The sequence below is a fragment of the Crassostrea angulata genome, chromosome 10 (genome assembly GCF_025612915.1).
Source record: "Crassostrea angulata isolate pt1a10 chromosome 10, ASM2561291v2, whole genome shotgun sequence".
Classification (NCBI taxonomy): Eukaryota; Metazoa; Mollusca; class Bivalvia; order Ostreida; family Ostreidae; genus Magallana; species Magallana angulata.
In genome coordinates, this window is record NC_069120.1 from 53456519 (window position 1) to 53478237 (window position 21719).

Consider the following 21719-nt stretch of genomic DNA (forward strand, 5'->3'; position numbering starts at 1 on the left):
TTTTATGCAAGTCTTTTTTCTGATATCAAAAAATCGATTTTCTGATATCAGAAAATACAAATCATTAATTTTCGATATCAAAAAAATGATTTTCTGATACCACTTTAATTCTTGATATCAAAAAATATATTTTGTGATATCAGAAAATCATTTGTGATATCAAAAAATGATTTTCTGATATCACAAAATAGATTTTCAGATTTTAAGAATTCTTTTTGATTTCAATAATTCAAATTATTGATATCAAATATTTATTTTTTTGATATCAGAAAATACCTCCAAAATATCAAAACGGCACCTCATAGAATAGAGAAAAGTTTATTTGGCTCCTTAGGATATTGTCAATATTTAATCAATTAAATTGATTGAATTCCAATGCTTAGTCTTTTGATTTACTCTTTCTAAGTGAAATATTGAGGGAAAATATTTCCATCATTACAATAAGAAACTGTTTTATCTTAACTCTAAGCAGAGATTTTTCAAAAAATGAGACAAAATAGCGCTTATTAATATACTAGCATTCTTTAATTAAGTTATTGCAACAATTCAAAAATACCGTTATGCTATGCCATGTGTATAAATCACATATCCTTATACAATAAAACAAAAGCAGGCCTCAACAAACCCTCTCAATGTCTGGGGTCTGGCAAGCAGTTCAGTAACGGATTTAGACAAAGTTCTTTATATAAGTTCTTTATTAGTTAATGTTTAGCTTTTGCATGCTTTTGTTTAATCTTTTGTTTAATGTAACTCATATATTCAAGACTGTATGCCAGCATGGTAATTGTCAATAAATGAATTGAATTATAACCCCAATCATGACTATGAGAGTGACTTCATGATCCCTGACGTTGGGAGGGTGACCATTTTAATCTCAACAAACTGAGCACCAGCTACTTGACTATAGATAAAGCCAATACAAACACATGGTATTCATACATAAAAAAAATTCTTATTTACTGCTACTAATTAAGTACAACTCGCATCACTAGATCCCTGAGATCTGGCTCCATAAAGATAAGACAGAATTATTACAATCAAAATTTTAAGTTAAAATAATTTTAATAGAAATAGATTCAGTGATTAGATTCTGAGATTAGATGTTTTCCCTTTAGGTTTGTATACCTATAAATACTAGAAGAAGTAACCTTCTAAACTTTACAATCCAAGTAAATTAAACAATTGAAATTTTTAAAAAATCTACTTACATGTATTAGGTACATAATTCAGTTTATTATTTTCAGTTTATCAGGTGTTGGAGCCAGGTGGAGATGAAAAAAAGGTGTGACATTGCTAACCCAATATATTTGGAATGTTTAACATTTCTGTGACACATCACATAAAAAAGGTACCCTTTCTAACCTGATAACATAAAATAACAACAACAAAAATTTGTTTTTACACATACACTGAAATCTGAATATTAAATAAAACTCTCTTTGTTAATCGGTTCATGCCTATGGGAATAAATGTTGCTTGCACTGCAAAATGTTTCATACAGACATGTTTATGTAAAACTTAAATAAATGAAAACATAAAAATGAGTAAAACATAAGCACTTTCATTTATAAACGTTCACAATATACATGATTTATGCATAGTTACACAGTTACAAAGTAACTGCTGGTACATCAGATTCGTATACTAGTAAAAGCATATTGTACTATATTTGTATCATATTATTCCCTCCTGTGAAGAAATCATGTAATATCATTCTTGCACTGAATAAAAGTTCAAACTCTCCTTGCAATACCTTAATTTTTTAAAATACATGTATATATACTGTACCAGCATGAAAAAATATGGCCCTATGCATGTTTAAATTTCATTCTTTACAAAAGCTCTGTCAAAAATTTTATATACATAAATATATTGAATAAACCCCTTTAGATATATTCCAAGACACAAGTACGTCCAAATCACAGCCTCAATCACAGATATAAACATCAAAATCAGTTCCTGCCGTTCACAACATGATGGAGTCTGGGATTGTACCCAATGTTTTGAGTTTTTGCACGTTTTATCTGTGAGCCGTATTTCCTCTGTATCCAGTTCCGTTTGTCTTTGCGATGTCGCTCCTCCGTGGCTTGTTGCAGAGACTGGAAAAACTCAGACATGGTGTCCGGTCTATACTTCTTGTGCAGGGACTTCACTATGGCAACACTATCACCTGGTTGTCATGGAGAAAAATGATTTAATTTTCATGAAAAATCATGTACAAAAAGTTTACCACTATACTATTCAAAATTCTACATTTGTAAATTCTGAGGATAAAACCATTACATGTCTACTTAAATAATTCTAAGTCCCTTCCAATAACAATATATGGTCTAGCAGAACTTGCCCCAACATTTAACTATTCCCACTTTCTACTAACCTTGAGGCTCTGTGGGATACTGGTCCAGTCTGTAACTGAACGGAAACTCCACTTTCTCATAGATCATTATATCCAGCTCTGTGGCATTGTAGGTCTTGTTCTAGAGCAAATCAATATTAGAAAAGCATTTAAAATCATATTGTCTGTCTTCCTGTAAAGGAAATTAAAAATAGAACAGCAATAAAAAGGCCACTGACTGTCACCTTTAATGTCCAGAACCATCAACTTTGTAAAGTAGCAACGGTTTTACTATACTGTTTAACTTTTTACATTTACAGCAATATCGTTGACCCTAAAGGTTAGCATCATACACCAGACTTGTCACTTACGTGAGCCATTATGTCCAGAGTGTAATTCACAAATATCTCCCATCGAGGTAGGTAATAACTGGAAACAGAAACAAAATATTCAGCTTAAACCACTGATTGTCTATATCTGTCCACCATCTTTCAGTTATTTTCATTATGAAATATACCGTAGTAGAAAAGAAACAAAGTGCATGTTGATATTATACATGTACATGTAAAAGAACTTACTCTTTGATCAGGCCAGACCACTGCTTACAGGCGTAATCCCGGATCTACAACACACAGATATCATTATATATAAAAAGAAATAACACTGTAGAGATATCAATCATAAATAACACAGAAATAACACCATATATAACTCAGATATCATCATTAATCCTTCAACTACCCTCTCCATTGACTAAATAAAGGTAACGCATTAATCCAAGGCTATATTCGGTCAATGCCTGAATAAAGCCTAGTGCAAATATCCGATGTTACAAAGCATTATGATTTTATCTTTCTTGCTAAGTTTACGCCATTGTGTTATGGTTATAACTGCAGATATGCAGCAAAATTTGTCGAATTCAAAATATCTCATTCGAGGTGTAAAATATGATATTATGTTGCCGATAAACAAAATACTGTGGTTTCATTAATATTCAAGGGTACCAATTTTAGTGGATAAAGTGAAAATCACAGTTTCAAGGATGCGTAAATTCGTGGCTAATGACCCTATCAATACAAAATGTTAATAGAAATTGCATTTCAATGAACACTTAATTTCGTGGATCAACTTAATAACGAAATCCACAAAAATTGGTATTCAACGAATATTGGTGAAACCACAGTACATAATAACTGTCTCAAAATATAGGCGTAATTTGGGTATAAATCCCAAATCTACAACACAGAGATATTGTATATTTGTATAACACTGAAATAACATTTAACTTTAACATTCCGAGTACATGTATTAACTTAACCATTCTGAGTACATGTACCACAATGATTATTATATTTTCTGAAATGTCTTTGCTGTAGCACAAAAAAAATCATTATCAGGAAGTTAAACTTCACAGAATACAATTGTATATTAAATACAAATCACTTATGATAAATCCCAAACTTCATAACTTTGTACTGTTAATGCTGTGGTTAAAAATAAAATATATCTCAGACACTATTAATAGTATGGTGTGGTTAATGCATTAAAACAACATAAAGATGAAGGTAAGAGACATGCATTAAAACAACATAAAGATGAAGGTACGAGACATGCATGTAAATGAGTCTCCCTGATCATTAGATTGACATTCTCACCTCTCCTCTTGGACCCCACAGAGTAATCTGGTTCCTGGCATTGAACTGAAGGAACCAGTTATCCTGCATGTCCATTGCATTATCTGTGGCCGCCTTTATCCAGCGTCCCAAAAGGAAGTGAGAATCTGATCCCAGCACTGTATCCATGTCGCTAAGCAACCCCAGAAGCTGATTTCCATGAGATCTAAATGATGAAATATTCTAGCATGTTGTGTAAAACTCATTGTTCTCGTAATTACATCACAAACTGAACTATTCTAAACCTAGGTACATGTATTTAAACTGTCAAAAATATTTAAATTGTAATGATGAATTTGTTCAGTAATGGTTTTTGAAATATGGTTGGTAAAGCCCTTAAAAAAAATTGTTATAACCTCAATACTGATTTCAATAAAAACACAATATAGTTATATATGTATCTGTAAACAGTATCTAATACATACAACCAAAGTTTTCCGAGAATTAAATAATAAGACGTTGTGACTTACTCTACCGCATGAATGTCTCCACGACCAAATGCGTAGACAAGGTCCGTGTAGTACTTGATTGACAGGATTTGTAAACTGTTTCGCGTCACATCTACAATGTCGTACCTACAATACAAGTCAACCATTACAAGAATGTCACATCAACAATGTCATACCTACAATACAAGTCAAATATATTACAATAAATGTCACATCTACAATGTCATACCTACAAGACAAGTCAACCATTACAAGAATGTCACATCTACAATGTCATACCTACAATACAAGTCAACTTTATTACAAGAATGTCACATCTACAATGTCATACCTACAATACAAGTCAACCATTACAAGTATGTCACATCTACAATGTCATACCTACAATACAAGTCAACTATATTACAAGAATGTCACATCTACAATGTCATACCTACAATACAAGTCAACCACTACAAGTATGTCACATCTACAATGTCATACCTACAATACAAGTCAACCACTACAAGTATGTCACATCTACAATGTCATACCTACAATAAAGATCAACCACTACAAGTATGTCACATCTACAATGTCATACCTACAATAAAGATCAACCATTACAAGTATGTCACATCTACAATGTCATACCTACAATACAAGTCAACCACTACAAGTATGTCACATCTACAATGTCATACCTACAATAAAGATCAACCACTACAAGTATGTCACATCTACAATGTCATACCTACAATAAAGATCAACCACTACAAGTATGTCACATCTACAATGTCATACCTACAATAAAGATCAACCACTACAAGTATGTCACATCTACAATGTCATACCTACAATAAAGATCAACCATTACAAGAATGTCACATCTACAATGTCATACCTACAATACAAGTCAACTTTATTACAAGAATGTCACATCTACAATGTCATACCTACAATACAAGTCAACCACTACAAGTATGTCACATCTACAATGTCATACCTACAATAAAGATCAACCACTACAAGTATGTCACATCTACAATGTCATACCTACAATAAAGATCAACCACTACAAGTATGTCACATCTACAATGTCATACCTACAATAAAGATCAACCACTACAAGTATGTCACATCTACAATGTCATACCTACAATACAAGTCAACCACTACAAGTATGTCTCATCTACAATGTCATACCTACAATAAAGATCAACCCATACAAGTATGTCACATCTACAATGTCATACCTACAATACAAGTCAACCACTACAAGTATGTCACATCTACAATGTCATACCTCCAATAAAGATCAACCATTATAAGTACATCAGTGTCACAGTGTCAGTGTTAACGATGTTAAACAAATGAAGAAGACATCACAAATACAAAAGTACCCTGATATCCAGAGGCAGAACAATTCAGTATCATTTGTGCATACAATGGCTGCTCTTACTATACCAAATTAAATAAGCTGTTTATACGAAGAGACAACAGCTGATTGACAGGTGTATGTTTTCTGAATGTCAACCACATGCAGTACTTACATGAAGAGGGAGCTGTTGCTGAACTCATCCAAGTTCAAGGTCATGATGTCCCAGGCCACGTACAGGTCCTCAGGGTTGTACCACACCTACAGGGGCAGACAACGCCAATGTTAACCCTTTCACAGGAAGCTTTTAAAAAATTGTCAAATACCAATACCTGTTTTTCATGTCTGCTTTTAAGGGCCACCTAAATAATATGCTGTATCTAACTATAAAAGAATTTAAGTAACTAAGTATACTTTGGTTCATAGACTACTTAATAACAAATACATAACATGTAGCTAAAATATAAAGCTTTGAAGGCAAGATTGTATCCCTCATTGACCTGTGTCCTCATGGTGCATGTACAAGTAAATGACACAACATCCCAGTCAGATAACTGGCAGTCAGAAGACTGTGGCTCTGAAAAGACCAGGCTTCTAGCCTACAAGTTTGTGTACTTACATCCTGTTGAATCAATGGAGTCATCCTGGGCAAGGTTGTTACTATGATGTTTATGCTGTTGTCATGGAGATAGTCAGTGTTGTTGTATATACCAAGCTACGTAAACAGAACAAACACATTAGAGACTTAGATCAAGTACTTACATCAGGATGGAGTGCGGGAGAGAGGCTGGGGCGATGATCAGGGATGGCATTGGAATCGTGGTCCTTAAGATTGTCAGAATTGTTGTATACAGAGTTCTAAATCAGATAGAGGTCAAAGGTTAGGAGAGGTCAATGTCACAACACATATAATATGACATGTGCTATATTAAAACATTGTCTCTTAAAAGATGTCAGTGTGAGAAAGTGTAGAAAGAAAAGTGTAGGTGATTTGGATGATTTTGGTTCAGTTTTGTGGAGTCTGAGCAAAGGAAAAATTCAAACCAAGCTCTCTGTGAAGAATGTATTACAGATTGAAGCCTTAGAGTAAAATAATATATGACATGCAAATAACAAAATATTTTTCACAACTTCCAACTCTTACATGTACTTAAATTAATTACAGTTAGTTGTTCTTTAACATCATGTTATCTACCATTTGTATTTATTGGTTGAATTATCATAGACAAATCAATTACATGTATTACCAAGAATTGCGACGGTCAAACATTGCGGAGGTTACCTTGAGATACTGCCAGGCCAAGTCTATGAACTTGTTGGTCTTGCCGTATCTGTTCAGGACATACTTGCTGATCCTGAGAGGGAGAAAATTACGTCTTTAAAACAAGAACATGCATTAATGATAACCAAACACGTTTTCAGAGACACGTGGAAATAAGGATTGGTTTCATATCATAGTACCGGTATACATAAATTTCCCTAGTACATGTTTCTCCTTATGACAAAGTTTCAGATTGGAATGTGATTCAGCCATGACAGCACAGTTTGTTTTATAATTGAAGAAAGATTCTTAACATAAAACCAATGCCTTAAAATGTCAGCCATTATGGGATGCATGTCAAAAAGCATCAACCACAAAAATACAAACTATGAAGATATTTCAAATGGCTAAAATCTGGTCAGTTGATTGGAGTTTATACAGAAGTATTTAAAACTTTATAATCAAATTCTGGTTCAATGCATCATTTGATTGGCTAAACAAATTCATATTGTATATATGAAAATTTATATTGTATAACATATACATGTATAGCTTTGCAGTTTATAAAGGCTAAGCAATGTTATATTGTATTTCATAGTAGAAATTCAACTTATTCCTTAAATAAACATCTATAACCAAGCAAATTTCTTGACTAGCTATTTCATAAATAGATTGACAATGTTCCAATAAAGATTGAAACACTTACAGGGAGCTCCAATTGAACGTGTGTAGTTCTTACCATGTAGATATATCCCTGGGGGCCTTCCTCCACACGTTTTCTGTGAAGAACTCGTACACAACCTCATTCTGGAAGATTCCCTCCGGGGTCATCCCCAAACCCACCATGGAACTGTTGGGGAATGCCCTCCCATTGAACGGACCCTAGAAAAAGATTTAAAAACAAATCCCACAATAAGATCGAAAACTTAACGTCGGTCCAAGGTTTACTAGTACTGCTTGCGAGAAATCCTACCCTGAAAATTTGTCCGCGTGATTGATAAGTTTCAGAGTTTTATTTCTAAAATTTATTTAAGATTCGTCTGCATGGTTATAATGTTATCATCATTAAAACACAGTGTGGCTGATAAAAACAAGCACACCATTTCAATAAAATATATAGTAAAATACATATCTTAATCGGAAAATGCATTTCAAAACTATGCTCCAAACTTTTAAACAATTTAGACGAACTTAATTTTACTCAACACAATAACAGAAGAAATAACATTGAATCATTTCCTAAAAGAAAATGAATACGTGTCCTTGAACAATTTTTTGCAAAACAGCATTAAAGATTTAAAAGATTTCGCAAAACCTTATATTTTCATCATGACGTAAGCCCGATGTCATCATTTTCTTACGTCTGAGAACCAAAAAATAAAAATTTGTTGATTGACAAGACTAGTTGATTAACACATAATTAGAATATGTAAATACTAATCAGACAATATCATGAATGTTATCGAATGCACAAATGAAATTAATGTAAGGTTGCAAAGAGAAGAAAAATTGCTATTTTTCTTTTCATGAAACTCTGAGTCAATAAATGCAAAAAAAAATTACCATACAACTATTGACATACCTGGTAATAAGTTTCTAATTGTATAGGACAATAGCTAAAGCCAAAAGAATTTTAATAGTTAGATCCGTAGTTGAAAATACAGAAGTTATAATTGTAGAAGAATCGGAGTTAATGCATACGGTTCAAATTATTTTCTTGTATAAACATGATTGTAAATAGAAGAGTTCCAACGTACACTCATACCTTATAGAACAAAATATGACAATGTATGTCACATCTTTTGTTAGCAATTAATAATTATAAATGATTGAATAAAATGCATGTAACCTTTGAAATATTTCCTTGTATGTTTCTAAAGACCATTTGTCATCTAAAAAAAAAATGTATGGGTTTGCTATGATGGTCAACTCTTTCCATCAAGTCAGCAAACCCACAAGCTACGTTAATGCTAGTGCACGAAAGAAAAAAATGTTGGTTCCTTCATGTGAAAACAGTGCTATTTTGAAACAAAATTATCTCTTAAGCCTGACTTTTGTAATAAACCTTTATATCCAATACAATCTTAGATATAAATGTACTGTGTATATTTAAATATTTAAAACAATGCCCCCAGTAATAGATTACAGCTTCTTATCTGTCATTGTTGTGAGATGATCTTATGATTGCATGATTAGAGCTCATATATTTACACTCTGCAGGTGAGAATAAGAGTCTAACTTATCTATGATTCTACACATTTCTACAAATCTACATAAATATCATTCAATGATTAAAAGATATTTCATGTATACAACCTCATAATAATGTTAATTATTTACTTGTAAGTCTCATGCCCACCTCGTTTATCAGTTTCAGGGCCCCATAGAGCTCCATAGTCCCGCCAAAGTCATGCAACATGCACCAAATAAATGGCTGACCATAGTACGACTCCGTCTGGGTGTAAATCGGAATTATTTCTGAGTACAGGTCCAAGATTATCATCTCACCCTGCCAACAAAAAATGAAAAAAAGATCACCATGACTTAAAACAAGGATAAGATTAACCTCACTTAGAACATGCGTTTACACATATTAAACTATTGTATATAATGATTTCTTGGTGGGTCATAATAGGTATGAGAGTTGCAGTCATCACAAACCCAGATTATGTATGTTTCCTTCAATACCATCAATCAATATATATTTTTCTTCACACACCTTTCTTTATGTAGATAAAATGGGTAAAATGAAACACAATCGAACAGGTTTTACAAAAATGGAAGAAGTGGATTGAGTGCACATTTGACTTTGGACACTCCTCTGTATCTGGCATCACAGTTTTTAACTAGTACTATCTAGTAAGATAACCATCGTTACATTGTCACTAATTGAAGACACAGATTTTCTTCAGAAATAAAGGAGTCAGAAATCAGAGGACATGAACAATGCATAATGGTCACCTGTGGTACAGCGGTAAGGAGAGCCTTGATCTGGGGTTGCTTCCAGAATCCGCCATCAATGAACAGCCAGCCCTGCATCAACCTACGCAGAAGATGACATCATGTCATCGTTCACATCATCACAGTCAACAAGATGACATCATATCATCGTTCACATCATCACAGTCAACAAATGCAGCTTTTGATAAAGAGTTTCAATGTTCCCATGCTTACCAAATGGCTTTGGAGTCTGCTTCTTTAAGACTCTTGTAAATTGTGCGGCCAGAGAGAGCCAAGTACTCGGTAGAACTGTCAATAAAAGTAAGACACTGTACTGTGAGGTCACGGTTAGAAGTCAGGTATCTTAATTTTGAACAATTGTCAGAATGAAGGTAATTTATAGTAAAGACAGAAGTAATTTTGTCACCAGTAAAAATATTGTCATTGCTAGATACATGTATATACAACAATTTTATAAAAATGTAAAACTACTTTTCAGCAGGATCGACTCTATCAAATCAAAGATAACACTACTCACTTTGAGCGAGGCCTCATCTCATTAAAGGTATCGACGCTGTAAACGTGATCAACTCCAAACTCGTTCTCCATCTGTACAATACAAAGAGAATATTAATACAAGCACCCACAGAACTTGTATATACATAAACACTATAGTCATGTACTGCATAATCTAATTGGGTCACATTCAGAGGAAGTTCAATTCACTTATAGTTTGATTGAATTGAGCTTTACCAGCCCCCTTGGCATTATCTGTCCACTTCAGTAATGTACCTCATACAAAAAATGTGTCTCTTTCATCCTCACATCTATGTTAAACATGTATCATTGTTTATTAGGCAAAGTTACCATAGTCTCAAAGAGATATTGTTGCTTTATATTTGATAATGGTAAATTTAAATGCTTGGTCATTAAAATAACCCAACACTTTGAATGGGCCCAAAATACAACTCCAATACATACATGTACATATGTTTTTTTTATCTTACCTCTTTGATAAAGCGCACTGCTATCTTCATAAACAATGGGTCATTGAAGTCTAACAGATAGTTACTGTAACAAACAAACCAGATGTACATGTATAGCATACAACTACACAAGTACGGTACATGCTTAGAATGTGTACAAATATATATCAGTAAAAACTCAATTCAACAAAGGATAGTTACAATGAGTTTACTGCTACATGTGTAGGTTTAGGGTTTTATTAAACATATAACTACAATACACAAAGCTACAGTGCTCAGCTAGGGCATTCGCTTCTACATTTTTACTGTAACTACATCATTGCTATATTAACAGTAGGTTTTTTACAGAAAAAGAAATATTAATTGAATATTTGATAAAATTGACTTAACACACTAATCTTCGATGTAAGACTCTATAGATATATAAAATAATGAGGAGACTCCAACCATCCACAAAAACCTGTTAGACCACCTTTACAGCAAGGGTCATTCCAAAAGCATTTTTCTACAGGGTGCATGAATGTTTTATGTACTAGTATATAAAAACTGCCATTCATAATGCATGAACAAACACAAAGGCTAGCATTGGTATTAGTGCTACTCATAACAAATATTGTCCACATCTAATAAAAATCAAAACAATATAGAGCTGGCACATAAATTGAATTGGATGAGGGTACTACCTTAATTTATCTGTAATGACTGTTAGAAAAATGGGTGGGGGGGGGGGGGGGGAGGGGGGACTTTCATGTGTTTAACCTAGTTAAACAGACACATAATAGAAATTTCTATTTGATTTTTTTCATAACAGCTCCTTTCCCATTGTTAATAGTTCATTAAGTGCTACCAGACACAGCCCCTATCAGGCAGCTCTTTTACACATCACACCTCCGATCTACAGTGATGGGGCCAGGCTATCTTACCAACAATATGTCTTATTAAAATACATCCAGTCGTGCAATCGAGATACATTGGCAGTTGGAAAGTGTCTGGAATTAAAAAGGAAGGGGAAATGAGAAGAGTTGTGGGATATTTCGTCTTACCAGCAATACGTCTTGTTGAAGTGTCCCCAGTCTCCGAGGCGAGACACGTTGGCTGTGGGATAGTGCCTGGAAAAAAGCAAGGGAAGTGAAGGGACCTCTGGGAAATCCACACTTACCAGCAGAATGATTGGTTAAAACCTGCCCAGTCGGTCAGTCTGGACACATTGGCTTGTGGGTAGCGCCTAGAAAAATATCAACCTTCAAAACAGGTTCTACAATTATCTGAAATTAATCCACTCAGACAATGAAAATCAAAGGCCTGAAGGGCCACAATGGCGTCGAGTTAAAGTTAATTTGAAGAATAAAAACCTTAATATTTTTTTATAAAGTCAAAATAATCTCCACTATTACAAAAATGCATATTTTTTTATATGTGTTATTTATGGTTCTCCTTCATTGATCAAATGTACACTTAGGTACTGTAGATTAAAAAAAAATCCTTAAAACAAAGTATGATTCTGTAACTCTGAGTTGGGCGGTCGATTTAACAAAAATGAAATTTAATATAGATTTTATGCAGTCAACTAAAATTATAGAATTATTAAAATTAAGGTAGTCCTATACTCGGCACTAAATGGGCTCAATCATTGAAAGCTTAGCTTTAAATGATAGATATACATTCTAGCAATACATATACAAAAGAAAATATGTATGTTTACATGCTAGTTTGTTTGTTATCACCTCTCAGACGGGTGTACCCCCTTGCGAAAATTATTGACAATTATGAAATTTGCCAGACGTCCGTTTTTCCTAAATATAATTACCAATTTTGGGAAAATTATAACTGAACATACAAAATAGAGTATAAATATTTATTTAAGCCATATCTCATCAATAATTTTGCGCAAATTTTTGTAAGTAAGTACGCTTTATGGACCTGATGTATCAAAATAGAATACAAAAAATGCAATGCTAGTATCGCGTTTGGTAACTTTTTTACTATTTTATGGACTCAAACTTAAATTCATGGTGTTTATTCTATAGATTGACATCTTAGAAAAAAGATTTGGTAAAATAAATTATATGTTGACGGATTACTTTTCACGCTATAAGCTCTTAACCAAGTAGACCCTGACGAGAAAATCCGTAAAAATCACATTTTGCTACAGTTTTCTGCATAAATCTGTCAACTATGTTAGATATCATTTAAACATTAATTAATTGACGATTGATTAAATTCGAAATAGCTTCTGTCTCTAAATTTAAACCGGTTTTAGTAAAAGAAAAAGAAAAATTCGGGGGGGGGGGGGGGGGTCAAAACAAAGAAGATATAAGCATACCTGAGATCCTGGTTAATCAAAAACTTCGTTTTTCATTTTACTTTAACAGAATCGAGTTTCTCAACATTAATCATTTCTATCTCTCATAGAATACATATATTACCGTTCTAATTGCTGTTTACAACAGCGATGTAGAGCAAAATCAATACCGGGTATCAAAAACGCTTTGTAAAAGTCAGACTAATATTGTAAAATCCGTATTATGACGTAGTGCGATACTCGGACTACTTTAAGTGTGATTTTTTTTCATATTTTCAAAAATCATTCTGATTTGGTTATTGACCATTCATTTAGAAATTGGTATCAATTATACTTACTTTTTAAAAACAAATATAAAGACAAATTTATACATTAGTCAACTTTAAAAAAAAAAAAAATTAATTATTTTTTTTTTTATCACATAACTAATTAAATTACAATTCATTACAAATTGACTCACCTGATTCTTATAAAGTTTTGAAAGAAAATTAAAATCTAAGTTTAGAAATATCTTGGGAGTTAACAAATTTTTATATTTTTTTTCTCTATTCATATAGAATTAAATATTAAAATTATGATTGTGTTTAATTCTATATATTGTATACTGCTGATAAACACTCTGTCTCTTATTATCAATTTGATTTAAAATTCACATGGGTCAAAATGACACGGGCCGAAAAGATCAGGGGTAGATAAAAGAAAGCACCCATTCACGTTGTTTACAAAGTGAAAGTAGGTCACTAGTTGGTTAAAATAACTTTTGGTTGTAGATATACTTATCGCTCGATGTAGGAAGTTTTATTGCTAAAAGATCAAACATTTGTGCATTGTCAATATTCGATATGGATACAAAATAATTTGTTTTGCAGGCTGGTATATTTCATAACCAAGTTGAGTATGTAGGCCTAACTATCGCATGTGTCTCGGTGCAAATGTATTCATCCGCTAAAACCCAGACATACTGTTTACAATAAAATATGAACATTTTCAAAGACATCAACTATTTCGTATCTGCCAACTTGTTTTGTTGACGTACAGTTCTGCTCGAAATTGAAGTGTGTCAGCTATTTATCTTCAAACACATAAGAAAACTTTGCACTCATTTGAGTTGTTTGGCTCCTTAAAATCGGCAACTTCCGGACGTACGATCCCTAGATGGCTTTCGAGCTTCGCTCGACGCCATAAAAACACATAATATAAAGTAACACATAAAAACCTGGAAAATAACTGTACATAACCCGAAAAAGGAAAAGAAATCATTGGGGACAATAAACTCACTTTTGTCCAAAACAAATCTATAAAAACAGTGATTATTTTAGACACACTAATTTGAAGTTTAAATAACTCCAAGAACTTGTTTTTTGTTTTTTCACTTAACATAAAACACAACTTACATTTATTTTCACGCTGTACCTTGGATTCTGTAAACCAACTTTACCACCACTATAAACAGGCCCCAAGGGACAAATTTACATGATCCCATGGCAAAAAAAATAATAAATTCAAAAGACTGCAAAAAACATTTGATGAGATTCCTATTCCTTTTAAAATATCTCCCATAAAAATAAAAGTTTGTTTGTAGTAACTAAAAATATTTTCCATTCTTCAACAAAATAAGAAAATAATGCTTTATCCATAAGGGGAGCACTGTTAATCTAAAGACCCAGCCTAGTTTTGACTTACAGAATGGTTGCCTCTGGGACATGTCCAGCGAACCCTGGGAGGACGGGAATCATTCCAAGGGACCGCATACGCTCCAGGATCTTGTGTTGTAGGATCAGCTGGTCGTCTATCCAGTTCTGGGTGATGGGCCCGCCCCATCCATGCATGTTCCCCATTCTTGACCTGAAGCAATATAAAAATAGGCCAACTGAATTATAGTGGCAAGGGATAATGTGGTAAAATTTAATTATATGTATATAAATTTTTATTAAAATATTTATTTTTCAATTACTATTCTCTTTTAAGGGGAAGGTTTACCAATTTTGAGATTATATCTAAACCATGGCAAAAAGAGAATACAAATATATGCTAATAAAATGACAGCTGTCAGTATGAAGACAGTAAAATTCTCACCAAGCTAAAAATGCTGGACCTCCAAAGTGGTCCTGAAGATCCTTCATAGTAAACCCAAGTCCCATGTAGACCTGGAGAACAAAACAAAATAGAGAAAGAGTCCATCTCACTAATAGTCCTCCACAACCTTAGGAAAAGTTTCACATGAAAGCTTGAACTTCTATATTCCTTTGAAATATGGAGTTGTAGCATAACAGAAGGTTCAATTTTTTTTTATTTATTTATTTTTTTTTGGGGGGGGGGGGGGGGGAGACAACTTTAAATGAATGAATCTTTATTCACAATCAAAGTACTGAAGTACTGACGGGAGCTGATTTTATCGATTATTATTTATTTTAAAATCAACGATATGTTACTTTGCTTGGCAAGTAGTTTATAATCTGTCTTTGAATTATGCCAATTATATAAAATGAATTCTCTGACTTTTCCGACAAGAATTTTGAGAAAAACCCCGTATGAATCGTGTTGTGTAATGATTAAAGATAGAATTGATTCCATCAAACTATGTATAAGTAATCAAAATATTCAAAAAATTGTATGGATCCAAGCAGTAATGAACTCTAGTCTCGTTCAACCAGATGCTCCGCTGTCTCCATTAATCTCCAACAAACAAGAGAATGTGTACACTAGGTCACGTGATAGCTTGATGACGTGACCTCTAAATATAGAATGACTCTCTGCTTGTCAGAGATTTATGGAGACAGCCGATGGTTGAACGAGACTTTATTGAACTCTGGCGTATGAATACCGGTACATACGACTGCAAAAAATATCTAAATTGTTCGTACTATTTAACATCTGACTATTTTCAAGGTATTCATAAATAAGTTTCTTAGAAACCAATGCTTAAAGATACATCGAATTTATCGATTATTCTTAAGAACTAAATCTTGTCAGCGGTGATGATTTGTGCTTAAGTCCAAACACTGTTTCACTTTCGGTTTGCCAGAGTAACTGCATAGGAGAGTTGATTAAAATCAACTCCCAAAAACAAGAGATTCTGCTGTATTTATACTTAATATGGACATGCACATATCAGGAATGACATCTATGAGACTATCAGAAGGGTGCCCCATTCAGTGGACTCACCCTCTGGAATATCGCTTCCTGACCGGTGAAGGCCAGAGCCATGTTTATCCCCCTCATGGCCATCCAGTCCAGGTATGCCTCCCAGTCCGCCCACTTGAACCAGACGGAGGAGTAACTGACCGTGCACACGTTCTGGAAGAACCGGATCCTGGTCAATAAAACAATAGCATGTCAATAAAACAATAGCATGTTAGTCCACAGAACACAAAGAGTGGCTGTTCCCCAAATAATTATGGAAAATAACCAATTTGCAAGATAACTACATAATTAGGTGAATTCATGTCATTCCATTATTTGTTTATAGTGATTAGTTAATTGCAATTAAGATGATTTCAAACACAAAACAAAATACCACATTTATAACGGACAATATACACTAACTTGTCATTGGTTGTGATATTCACACTGCCCCCCTCGACCTTGGGGAGGGGGGATGGAATGGCCATCTGTCTCCCTCCCCATGTGATCTGACAGTTACAATAATTGGTCAGATAGTAGTACAGCCCCATGGCAGCTGCCACGCCCGTTGTCCCAGTAATCTCAACATACTTCTCCTTTGTGTTGATCTAAATTCAAAATTGAAGTGATAGCACAATTACTGATAGTGAAACAAAACCACTTAAACTATGCTCTCAAAATACAAGTAGGTTCAGTGTATTGCTGAATGTTTCTCTTTTCATAATAATCATGTCCAACCTATTAGTTTCACCCTTTTCATCATATACTAGCTTTATAAAGATAGTTTAAACTATGTGCAGCATCATTAAATTCTAGGAAACATGTTTTATAGTTTTCCTGTAACTGCAGGAATTAAGTGAGGGAAAAGAGTTTGGTGTGTTGGTATTTTAATGAGAGTAGATCTTACAAGGAAGGTGTCCTTTTCTTTAGGCCCTATGTTGGATTGAACCTTCACTACGAATTCCCCGGCTCTTGGTCCCAACACTCTCTGGTACAAATCTTTAGCAGCATCTTCCTGTTTCCCCAATGATGCCTTAGGCTTTAAATGGGATAAGGACGCAAAATCTGAAGATTTCAAAACATTGTCATTTTTTTCTTCAAAACATTGTCATTGCATTAGGGAATGTAGATTGCATTTTTGGATATCAAAACTTGTAGTACACTCTTTTCATTATACATAGTAGTATCGGTATATTGCATGTTCTAGATCATGTATGCGCCTGTCCTATGATATCGTGGTAGTTAAATCATTTTGTCAAAAAATCTATCGATACAGAAAATTTTCAAAAACTAATGTTATTGTGAGTTTCCTCTATTATATACCTCAGTGATATGTTTAGCGTGCCTCTGTTTACTATTGTCCAAAAATATCCCGACATCAAATGTCAACTTCAGCGCGTGCTACAAACCTTAAACAGAAATACCGCGATACCATAGAACCCGCGATATAATAAGAAACAAGTATACCTCTTGTACTATTTATATCGTTTTAAAGAGAATGTAGGGAATTGATCAGATGAAATGACGGTCGCTTTCAACGTATATGCATAGAGCTATAACGTATTCAATATTGGAAAAGATGTCCCCTTGTAGATTAAGATGTTTAATCGAATTCTAGATGTTTCGTGACCAAGATGTTTCGGGACCCGGACGTTTCGTGACCTGGCAAGATGTTTAGGGACTAAGACTTTTCGGGTCCTGGATCTTTTGGGACTTAGAATTAGAATAAGATTTTTTGGGATTTGTATAAAATTAATGCTAAATTCATTTAAAACCATGTTCAATGTAATGTTTTTTGTGTGTAAATAAATCTTATTGATAAAACTTAAAAAAACAACAAAGGAAATGGTTAATTGTACCGTGCGTGCGTGTTTTAAGCTAAGACCGGCTACTCACCTTTACAATTCACCAGAATCAAATTCGTCAACAACACAAAGACCTGAAAAAGAAACAACTGGTTACACAAGCCGCAAGAGAAAAAACCCACAATATATCGTAACTTTCTATAACAGGAAACTATTTATGCATGCCCAAATTATTCTCTTTTTAAGAAAAAAAGATTTTCTTCTACCGTTTTAGAAATCATTATATCATGTTTCGTTTCTCCACTTGCTTGATCATGTGAGGATGTTTGTGTCATGTGACTTTTGAACAGCTAAAACTAAAACAAGTGCAGGAAAAATCCGGATTGGAAAAGAAAAAAAGGCCAGCATTTTTTTATTTTTAGGTTTACAAACAACAAAATGATAAAGTTCCGTAGGAGGAGGAAATAAAAAAAAAAAAAAAATCTCTTTTGACCTACAATTTTCTTATTTTTAGGTTTACGAACCACAAAATTGTAAAGTTCTGTAGGAGAAAAAAACCCTTTTATGACATCATCTTTATTCTAATAATAAAATGAATGACAACTTCATGATAGTGGTGTGTAACTGCATCAAGTGTAGCATGTGAAAAGTATGTCATCTGTGGAACATATCACTGAAATAGTACAATAGAATATTGGACATACAGCTTTGAAATTACATGTACATTTAGCAATGTCAGGGGTGTGCAATTACAAAATTTGGCCACAAAGTTACTAGCCCAAGATTCAAAGTTACTAGTCAGACTATTGTCGGACATGTCAACATTTCATTTTATAAAAAAAAAACCTAAATTATATGTACATAAAGTCATAATGTTTTCTCCTGTATGATACTAGTATATAATTATTAATATACAAAATATTTATTACTTTCATGTTTTCTGCAGTAGACTAGTTAAAAAATATTCAACTTCATTGATCTCTCACATTTTATTTACAAAATTGGTTTGGGTGTTTATATGTGAGAAAACTCAAACATAACATTGTGAATGTGAACAGACTCTATAAAATCACTGCAACTATTTTATCCTGTTGAATTTCCATGTACAAAGTACAACTATGCAATGAATTATGAAATGGTAAATTTTGATTGAAAATAACGGAAAATGCACAAACAATAATATGCAAAATATGATTTTTTTTAATTCACTAGGCAGGTCACTTTAAAATGTGTTCATGAGAATAGTTACTGCAGAAATTTATAATCTCTCTCTCTCTCTCTCTCTCTCTCTCTGTAAAATAAATGTTTAAAAAAGCCAATGAATACATATGCCAATTCAACACAAAAAGAAAGGGAATCATTTTACAGTGATGTACTTGAAAACAGCTGCACAGGTAACTATCGAAGCCATGTTCAGTGAGGTGTGACTATCTCGTCTAGCCACTGGTCAACACTGTCGGTAAAACTTCAAAGTATGAAACTTACAGCAGAGTGTTTGTAGAAGCTTCTCTGAAGAATGTAGCACGAGAAAAAGATGCGTAAGAAATTTTAAGGCTATCATGACACAAAAAGAGCAGATTTTATGCCTCTGTGATAACAATGACGATACACTTTTCCTACTAGGAAAAATTTGCTGTCGGGGAGAAAAAAAAAGATCTTTTTTGTAATTTTATTTTTTTTCTAAAAACTCAGAAAACCGAGCGGCGGGTTTGTAAACCTAAAAATAAAAAAATGCTGGCCAAAAATGAAAAAAAAAAAATCTGCTACGTATTTTACGTGAAAAGATTACAGAATTGTCATAGGACACATGCTTGAGGACAGGACCGACCCCCCCCCCCCCCTTAGCTTCCATCCCCCACCCCCTCCCCAAGAGGGTATATGATATAAAATATAATTATAAAGAAGGTCTGATTAAAAAAAAATTTTTTTTTGTTTTATAGTAATTTTGTGCAGTGATTGTATTAGTTTATAAATATGCCACAAAAGGATAACGTAATGAAAAAAAGGAGCCGGCAGAGCCTCTGGGTCTGGATACTTGGGGGGGGGGGGGGGGGTGGTCGATCCTGCTTCTCAAGCACCCGTGTTAGCATGCGTACACTTTACGTATTCCTCTGCTGAACACTTCATTCTTGTTTATTTATATACACCCCCCCCCCCGTCAACCAGTCAGTGACTCGTTGTGACTCGTTGATACGAATAACTAAATTGATATACCTTACTGAATGTATTCATGCGGTTATAATTTTTTTTCCTTTTTCCTTTTTTTTTCTAATTAAGATATAAGAGAAACCTGTTCATTTACCTGGTATCATTGACAATAAAATAGGTGATAATATTTGAAGCACTATCATGAAGAAGAAATTCAGGTAAACTAAAGAATTAATTGGTTGTGGTACATGTTATAGGCGCATGTTCGAGATGGCGATTTTTCTTTTGGGCTCTTTCTTAGCATGTATCACATTCGGTTTAATCTTGCTTGTAATTATTTTCTGTTAATCCATAAAGACAAAATAAAAACACCGAGAAAGTTATAAAATAACGTATTCTTTGATAAACTTGAAGAAGCGTGTTCGAATAGGTCTGTTGGAAGAACAGCTAAAGAGCGATAGTACTATTAAGTATATATTGAGAAATATAACTCGATCATTTGATGTAGACCACGGCTTTTCATAATCAGTATTGTTGAGTGCGAGTGTTAGATTCTGGTGTTTTACAATGTTAATATTGGTCCCAGTATCGTGGCATAGACCCCCCCCCCAATCCCGGTTAGATTACCCTGGTGGGAAAAGCGCCCGACTATATAATCCCCCCACTGCAAAATAATCAGTGCCGAATTTCCCCCTTGGCGGAAAAAACCGCCTGTGTGTATAATTTTCCCTTTTGTTTCAGGACTTCATTACCGGAATCTTCTATCCATATGTTAAAACGTGTTTTATTTTACAGTTATATTTTATTTTACTATAAAGAAAATAAATCAAACTTACGAAAATAGGCGATTTTTTAAATTGATTCAATATCAATATATTTAAACAATAAAATGCATTTTTTAGTGATTCATGCGTGAAATGAAGGTAGCGACATTCCAGAAACATTACATAACAAGCGTTATGTAATTTTTTCTACAATGATCGCTACAAAAAAAACCGCCTCAGGTTTCAATTTACAAAAAAAGAAGAAGAAAGTCTCTGGGAATTTTGCATTACAAACGAAATGAATAAGTATCCGGATGATGGCGTTGAAAAGTTGTGTGAGGTGTCTCGAGTAATTCCGAATGAAAAATTTCATCAAAAATCTCCGTAATTTGTTTTCGTTCATGTTAATTTTTCCGCCGGTAAAAATAGATAAAGTGTCAATGAAAAAATCTTGGATTTTTTTCTCCTTGAATCGATTTCAACTGTACTTCTTTAACAGGTATGTGTAATCTCGTTAGAATTGATCAAAAAGTGCCGGAAACAACAACCTGGTACATATTATAGAGGTAGACTTAT

The 21719-nt window shown here is 33.6% G+C and overlaps 1 protein-coding gene across 2 annotated transcripts; it reads right to left on the minus strand.

Moving 5' to 3' along the window:
• Window positions 1–299: 299 nt before the first annotated feature.
• Window positions 300–18576, minus strand: LOC128164899 (alpha-N-acetylglucosaminidase-like). 2 transcript variants are annotated; one of them, XM_052828958.1, is made up of 23 exons: window positions 18498–18576; window positions 18323–18365; window positions 17334–17491; window positions 16850–17034; window positions 16469–16616; window positions 15380–15450; window positions 14987–15148; window positions 12045–12110; window positions 11023–11086; window positions 10554–10624; window positions 10250–10324; window positions 10037–10118; window positions 9435–9584; window positions 7815–7957; window positions 7097–7169; window positions 6577–6672; window positions 5990–6075; window positions 4479–4583; window positions 3991–4174; window positions 2914–2957; window positions 2707–2764; window positions 2378–2477; window positions 300–2170 (listed from the first exon to the last, which is right to left on the minus strand). In XM_052828958.1, the coding sequence occupies exons 1-23, from the start codon at window positions 18564–18566 to the stop codon at window positions 1953–1955; spliced, it is 2451 nt and encodes an 816-aa protein (XP_052684918.1). In that variant the 5' UTR covers window positions 18567–18576; the 3' UTR covers window positions 300–1952. The 2 variants fall into 2 exon arrangements, with proteins under 2 accessions (XP_052684918.1, XP_052684917.1); XM_052828957.1 differs by lacking the exons at window positions 6577–6672; window positions 12045–12110 and adding exons at window positions 6434–6529; window positions 12161–12226.
• Between the last annotated feature and the right edge of the window lie 3143 nt (window positions 18577–21719).